Source organism: Sinocyclocheilus anshuiensis, unplaced genomic scaffold (genome assembly GCF_001515605.1).
Source record: "Sinocyclocheilus anshuiensis isolate Anshui unplaced genomic scaffold, SAMN03320099.WGS_v1.1 scaffold472, whole genome shotgun sequence".
Lineage (NCBI taxonomy): Eukaryota > Metazoa > Chordata > Actinopteri > Cypriniformes > Cyprinidae > Sinocyclocheilus > Sinocyclocheilus anshuiensis.
In genome coordinates this window covers 1608158-1616501 of record NW_015557102.1, presented here as the reverse complement: position 1 = coordinate 1616501, position 8344 = coordinate 1608158, and the positions used below count along the sequence as shown (strand labels likewise).

The 8344-nt window shown below is 36.3% G+C and overlaps 1 protein-coding gene across 1 annotated transcript in view; it reads right to left on the bottom strand.

Moving 5' to 3' along the window:
- LOC107677566 (E3 ubiquitin-protein ligase Zswim2-like) overlaps positions 1-1916 on the bottom strand; it is a 4512-nt gene extending 2596 nt beyond the window's left edge. The window contains exons 1-5 of the mRNA XM_016472498.1: positions 1636-1916; positions 1471-1547; positions 1080-1120; positions 702-927; positions 260-398 (exon numbers count right to left, since the gene is read on the bottom strand). Coding sequence (XP_016327984.1) covers positions 260-398; positions 702-927; positions 1080-1120; positions 1471-1547; positions 1636-1788 — 636 coding nt within the window. The 5' untranslated portion in view covers positions 1789-1916. The remainder of the gene's footprint in view (positions 1-259; positions 399-701; positions 928-1079; positions 1121-1470; positions 1548-1635) is intronic.
- Between the last annotated feature and the right edge of the window lie 6428 nt (positions 1917-8344).

Genomic DNA, 8344 nt, shown 5'->3' with positions numbered 1-8344 from the left:
CTTTTTATTTCACGTCATTTGAACCGAAGCACTGCAACACCCGCTACAACGAGTACAACGATAGAGCTTGAAAGATCAAAGACAATTTTTAATATAACTCCGACTGGATTCGTCTGAAAGAAGAAAGTCATATACACCTAGGATGACTTGAGGGTGAGTAATTTATGGGCTAATTTAAATTTTTGGGTGAACTAACCCTTTAAGTTTAAACAAAGGGTAGGAAAGAAAAATTAATTAACTGTGTCTTGGAATGACGTACCTGTTCAATCAGCTGCTTAAAAGTGCCAAAGTCCTCCCTACAGAGTGGACACTTAAGCAGGCCACGTGGGTCCCTCTTTGTCTGATGATCAGCCCATACCTTCATGCAGGAAATGTGGATGTTGTTTCCACAACTGAACCTGAAAAATGATGCATAATTACAATGCAACCAATTTGAGAATCAATAATAGCTTTTTGAGTTTAAATGGAAACTTGGGTGAGTGTGATGCATTTGATTTCAAAGATGGAGAAAAGGCATAATTAATACATTTCTGTTTAAAAATGTATTGATTTCAAATATTTCAGCTATGGAACATATTCACTTGCTGTTTAATACAATATTTATCATTACATTCTGCATATATTTACATATTTTAGACATATATTTAGAGAGTATCCATTTAATTTCCTAAATAAGATTAATTCTGAATAAGTTCTCTTACTTGCAATAGGTTACAGGCAATTTTTTCAGCAAAAGTTCTTCTTGACAGATTGGACATATATCATCTTTCTCAATATCTTTCTGTCTGATGCTTCCGTCTTCCTCACTAGGCTCAGCACATGATGGCTCTGAGCTCCTCCTGTCATTAGGAGATGTAGTTTTGGTCACATGAAGCCCTTGTAACAGCTCTAGGATCTGTCTCTCCACAAGACCGTACTGAAAACAGTCTGAAACAGAACAGATGATCAGAAAGACACTTGTAGCTCAAACATTAATGTACAGGTGGTATGTGTCTTTATGTGCATCTGTTTGTAAGGTATCAGTGGAATGGATTGTTTGATGATGCCTACACTTTAGAAAGAAAAGTTTGTGTACTTACATTCATGATCTGGTGGCAGTCGAAATTTACGCATTAAAATCCTTGAATGAAGTGGAGAAGTAAGGTATGATATAAAGTTAGATGATATCTCTCAACATGCAAACTGTATATGTGTTTCTTTAACTATGTGCACTTGTCTGTCCCAGGGGTTGTTATTTATTAAAACTAACAGATTAGGTAACATTAAAACTTTGAATTGTTATACAATGCCTATATCATTTATTTATGCTACTTTTCAAATGCCTGTCATGCAGATTGTATTGTTTTACCCTTACCCCAGACGGCAAGACCTACACTTTCATTTAAAAAAAACTAGGTAAAAAAGGTCAAATCTAAGTGCCCATTGTTGAGGAAACACCCATCTAGAGTTCAACCCAAAGCATTTATTTACCAGCAGATGTGTGTACAAAGATCCTTCTCTTTCTGAAACGTAGGGCAGGTACAAGTGTGTGGATCGCCCAAACACACCTTAAATATGAAATTGCATTGTTAATTTGCACAAAATATATTAAAAATGTAATTAAACAACAACAACAACAAAGTAATGCAAGCTTACTTTATAATGTTTGCTGTCTCCATCCTCTTTCAGGAGAAATCCAATCGGTCCAAACTCTTTGAGAATAAAAATGGTGGTATTCAGGGCTCGATGTTGATGTGAGCTGATCGCATCACTCACTGCTTTCCTCCTCCACATTGTTTTCCGGAACATTTTAAACGCAATTTCGTAAAAAAAATACGCGTATATTTTTAGTAAACTTTTTAATTAATAACGTACGTCTCCAGACGTTTCATACAAACTTAAAGTCGTTACATGAACACGTTGGCTGCCACTCTGAAACTTTCTGTTTCGAATCAGGTGTTGCTATTGTATCTGGTGTTTCTATAGCAACAAGCTACGCTCAAAAACAGTAGATGCGTATCAGCGCTAGATGGCGGTATTGGGTCTCTGTTGTCTCCTGCGCCTAACTGCAGTTCTATGTAATATCAGTTCTTTTTCAGTAAACATTTTTTAAAGAATAATATGCTGTTTAATCAACATTTTACAGTTGACAGAGACACTGTTAAAAGTACATAGGCCTATGAAAGAACTTATTCCTAAGCTTATTGTTTAAAGGCTGGCCTTTCCTGGACACTATTTAGGCTATTTATATCAACTATTGATATCATCTTGAAAAATAACGAAAAACACGTTAAACTGTTGCTAAATATGTTAGGTATCTAGTCTATAGAAAAGGTAAAAGTATTAATTGCAGATTAATACAATAACTGCAGGGGCGTTTCTTTCTAGCCATTTATCAGTAGTCACTCTCATAAAAAGTGTCCTGTATTTTGATGCTCTTTGTTGATACTGTTATGAATATCTGGATATAAATGGTCTTCACCTGCAGAAGTGGATCGTTTACAATGTGCACGCTTCAAGAGCTGCTTCGCTGACAAATGTATATTTGTCATATAAATATTTGTCACATAAAATATTTGTAGCAATAGCCAAAAATGCATTGTATGGGTTAAAATGACAGATTTTATAGATATTTATCAGGATATTAAGTGAAGATCATATTCCATGAAGATATTTAGTAAATTTCCTACCGTAAATATATCAAAACTTAATTTTTGATTAATATACATTGCTAAGAACTTCATTTGGACAGCTTTAAAGGCGATTTTCTAAATATTTTGATTTTTTTGCACCCTCAGATTCCAGATTTTCAAATAGTTGTATCTCAGCCAAATATTGTCCTATATTCTAACAAACCATACATCATTGGAAAGCTTATTTATTCATCTTTGTTGATGTAGTTGGTGTATAAATCGCAATTTCAGAAAATTTACCCTTATGACTGGTTTTGTGGTCCAGGGTCACAAATGAAAAGACATTTACAAAATACATTTACTAGTTTTGTTTCCCACAGTTTTGTGTTTTATAAAATACCCCGTTACAATTTCGGTGTGACAACTGTCTGAATGAATGAAAATGAATCTTGAACAAATATAGACCTTTTTGCAAAAATCTAAATTGTGAAAAGAGTGATTTATTAGCGTCACTACTATCTGACATCACTAGTTCTGATTCTAAACACTTGATAGAAAACATACGGCATGATTACTGGAATTTAAAGGTAAATTATTTTCAGGTTGGTATGTATATGATAATCTCCATCTTCAGGCAGGCATTTATCAGTAATATTTTACTGGGCACTGAGGCTCGAGCCTTAATAAAAAATGTATTATTTGTCAAAAATACCAGTTGACTGCTTGTGGCAGCAGAATGTTGAGATCGAGCAATCATAATCAAGTATTCAAGACATCTGTGTAATAATAACAGTAATCGCTCTCTGTATTTTGGTCAAGTTTTGATCTGTGGGAACTGGCCTCAATACATGACTGTTATCATTAGTATCATGCAGTGAACTCCCTTTTTAAACAGCAAACAGATTATTTCGATTTCAATTTCAGTGTGACACAGATAATGATCATCAAAATATGTGACTGTCTGAACATGTAGCTCTTGCTGGTCTTTAGATTCTCCCTTATATCTACTGTCATCTAAAGGCCCTCTGAGATCCATAACACACACCATGTGCCTTCAGCTTGCTCATAGTGAGGAGTGATGCCTTCCACATTTCTGAAGCACTATCGCCTTCCTTGGCCTTGCATCCCACATCACCACTGGTTCATATTAGACTCTTGCAGTGGGAGGTCATGATTTGTGTGCAGAACATTCAGTCTATCATGTGAGCTTCTGCGTGTGCAATATGTGTTGATATGGTACAAAAGATCTGATATTGCACAAAAGCTGCTGCTCTGTTGCACAATCATAAATCATAAGACAATTCACATGTGGCACAAGACTAAAGCTACATCGACAAACATACTAGCAAACCATGTATTATCCTCCCATTTACCAGTAATTGTAAACAAAAACAGATATTGCATGTGATTTTGTAAGGATTGCAAATATGTATGAACACACTGTATCTCCAGGCTGATATATTTTGCAGTGTCTGTATACAGTCATAAAATAAATCCTACAAAACAAACTGCACAGTGCTGATGCGTCTGCTAAATGACTAAATGATGCATCATTGTGCTGGAGCATGACAAACTGCTCTCCAATCACTCTGCAGATTCCACCCCTACGTGAAGTAGTTTGTAATGGATTACATCATCAAAACATCTGTTGATCCATGCATGCTTCATAATGCACATATCACTTCAGGCATTTCAGTGTGACAACGCCTGTTTTTATTGCCCGTGAGATTCCCATCCATTTCAATCAATGTACCCTTTTGTCCTTTCATCTGTCCACTGATTTCATGTGTTTTCATTTATATGACATGGAATTTATTGTATAGTAAATGAAATGTGACGTGGGAAGCTTGAATTTGTATATTTTTAGTAAACTTTTTAATTAATAACGTACGTCTCCAGACGTTTCATACAAACTTAAAGTCGTTACATGAACACGTTGGCTGCCACTCTGAAACTTTCTGTTTCGAATCAGGTGTTGCTATTGTATCTGGTGTTTCTATAGCAACAAGCTACGCTCAAAAACAGTAGATGCGTATCAGCGCTAGATGGCGGTATTGGGTCTCTGTTGTCTCCTGCGCCTAACTGCAGTTCTATGTAATATCAGTTCTTTTTCAGTAAACATTTTTTAAAGAATAATATGCTGTTTAATCAACATTTTACAGTTGACAGAGACACTGTTAAAAGTACATAGGCCTATGAAAGAACTTATTCCTAAGCTTATTGTTTAAAGGCTGGCCTTTCCTGGACACTATTTAGGCTATTTATATCAACTATTGATATCATCTTGAAAAATAACGAAAAACACGTTAAACTGTTGCTAAATATGTTAGGTATCTAGTCTATAGAAAAGGTAAAAGTATTAATTGCAGATTAATACAATAACTGCAGGGGCGTTTCTTTCTAGCCATTTATCAGTAGTCACTCTCATAAAAAGTGTCCTGTATTTTGATGCTCTTTGTTGATACTGTTATGAATATCTGGATATAAATGGTCTTCACCTGCAGAAGTGGATCGTTTACAATGTGCACGCTTCAAGAGCTGCTTCGCTGACAAATGTATATTTGTCATATAAATATTTGTCACATAAAATATTTGTAGCAATAGCCAAAAATGCATTGTATGGGTTAAAATGACAGATTTTATAGATATTTATCAGGATATTAAGTGAAGATCATATTCCATGAAGATATTTAGTAAATTTCCTACCGTAAATATATCAAAACTTAATTTTTGATTAATATACATTGCTAAGAACTTCATTTGGACAGCTTTAAAGGCGATTTTCTAAATATTTTGATTTTTTTGCACCCTCAGATTCCAGATTTTCAAATAGTTGTATCTCAGCCAAATATTGTCCTATATTCTAACAAACCATACATCATTGGAAAGCTTATTTATTCATCTTTGTTGATGTAGTTGGTGTATAAATCGCAATTTCAGAAAATTTACCCTTATGACTGGTTTTGTGGTCCAGGGTCACAAATGAAAAGACATTTACAAAATACATTTACTAGTTTTGTTTCCCACAGTTTTGTGTTTTATAAAATACCCCGTTACAATTTCGGTGTGACAACTGTCTGAATGAATGAAAATGAATCTTGAACAAATATAGACCTTTTTGCAAAAATCTAAATTGTGAAAAGAGTGATTTATTAGCGTCACTACTATCTGACATCACTAGTTCTGATTCTAAACACTTGATAGAAAACATACGGCATGATTACTGGAATTTAAAGGTAAATTATTTTCAGGTTGGTATGTATATGATAATCTCCATCTTCAGGCAGGCATTTATCAGTAATATTTTACTGGGCACTGAGGCTCGAGCCTTAATAAAAAATGTATTATTTGTCAAAAATACCAGTTGACTGCTTGTGGCAGCAGAATGTTGAGATCGAGCAATCATAATCAAGTATTCAAGACATCTGTGTAATAATAACAGTAATCGCTCTCTGTATTTTGGTCAAGTTTTGATCTGTGGGAACTGGCCTCAATACATGACTGTTATCATTAGTATCATGCAGTGAACTCCCTTTTTAAACAGCAAACAGATTATTTCGATTTCAATTTCAGTGTGACACAGATAATGATCATCAAAATATGTGACTGTCTGAACATGTAGCTCTTGCTGGTCTTTAGATTCTCCCTTATATCTACTGTCATCTAAAGGCCCTCTGAGATCCATAACACACACCATGTGCCTTCAGCTTGCTCATAGTGAGGAGTGATGCCTTCCACATTTCTGAAGCACTATCGCCTTCCTTGGCCTTGCATCCCACATCACCACTGGTTCATATTAGACTCTTGCAGTGGGAGGTCATGATTTGTGTGCAGAACATTCAGTCTATCATGTGAGCTTCTGCGTGTGCAATATGTGTTGATATGGTACAAAAGATCTGATATTGCACAAAAGCTGCTGCTCTGTTGCACAATCATAAATCATAAGACAATTCACATGTGGCACAAGACTAAAGCTACATCGACAAACATACTAGCAAACCATGTATTATCCTCCCATTTACCAGTAATTGTAAACAAAAACAGATATTGCATGTGATTTTGTAAGGATTGCAAATATGTATGAACACACTGTATCTCCAGGCTGATATATTTTGCAGTGTCTGTATACAGTCATAAAATAAATCCTACAAAACAAACTGCACAGTGCTGATGCGTCTGCTAAATGACTAAATGATGCATCATTGTGCTGGAGCATGACAAACTGCTCTCCAATCACTCTGCAGATTCCACCCCTACGTGAAGTAGTTTGTAATGGATTACATCATCAAAACATCTGTTGATCCATGCATGCTTCATAATGCACATATCACTTCAGGCATTTCAGTGTGACAACGCCTGTTTTTATTGCCCGTGAGATTCCCATCCATTTCAATCAATGTACCCTTTTGTCCTTTCATCTGTCCACTGATTTCATGTGTTTTCATTTATATGACATGGAATTTATTGTATAGTAAATGAAATGTGACGTGGGAAGCTTGAATTTGTGTGCACGACAGAAAACTGAGGCGCCTACATTTGGTATTTGTGCTGTAAATACCCAATGGCTACAGGACAGAGTGTTTTTGGCATGTACCAATGGATCTCCTTTGATCTTTTGCACTGCAAAGCCAGTCTAAAAACAGGCTGTTTTTGCAGAGCCTGTCCGACCAAGGTAGAACCCCTCAGAAGGAGGTTGTGACCCCCAGAGCACAATCTTTGGGCAATTTTGATATTTTGGAATGTGATTGGGCTAGTTTTGAGTAGCAATTGGGCTGGTTTTGTTACACAGACTTGGCAACCCTGCCTAAACCCTTTACTCTCCTAAACTGTGACATGAAGAGCAGTAGAAAGGGAAAAATATATAATTTCCCCCCAAATAATATATCGTGAAACATATATTATAATAAAACAAAGCATACTTTTCAATGTCTGTCTTTGGAGAAAGATATGTGTCTGCAGACTGGCCATGTCAACCAGCCAAACCCTGAATCAGTTGCCTGTTCCCAAACTGTAGTACAGTGTTTTTGTTATCACCTCTGAGTGATTGTGTTGACATAACACTATTCCCTCTGAGGAGCCAGACACGGGATTATTTCAATAAACTTTCCCAACACTGGTTTACACAAGCGCATCGACACTTTGTGGTTAGATGACTTGTTTAAATATTAGTTGGAATATTTAACTTGCTGACACACTTGGGAAATTTGGAATTCTATTGAAATGGACTGCATCTGAGAGCTTTCTGGGTCTACTTGGAGACTTAGGTGTAACAACGGATGACTTAAAGGGGTCATAGGATGCTACATGCACTTTGAGTGAGCTGTCATCAGTCCGCCATTGTTTTAACACTGGTGCAGATGTAGACAAGAATGGCTCCTAAGCGAATTGAGGTGTTTCGTTGTTGGATGTAATAATGAACAGCAGTCGTCATTTACTCCCGACATCTCAGCCGCTGAAGACGCAGTGGATTGTTTGTTTTTGAAGGGAATGCGCCCTTGATCTACATAAATGCGTCTATGTTCGCGCAAATCATTTGTGATCCAGCTTCACCTACAGAAGAGTTGAGTATAAGGTTTTTTAATGAATCTTGCAAATCGCCTTTCCTAATAATGTGAGAAGGGTCTGGCTGCAGCTTGGCGCTTGCACTCTCAGACGTGCATTCTCAGGCGTGCACTCTCAGACACTTGCACTTCCGCTAGCGACGTCACTTGCAGTCTTTTTTATTTTGTTCT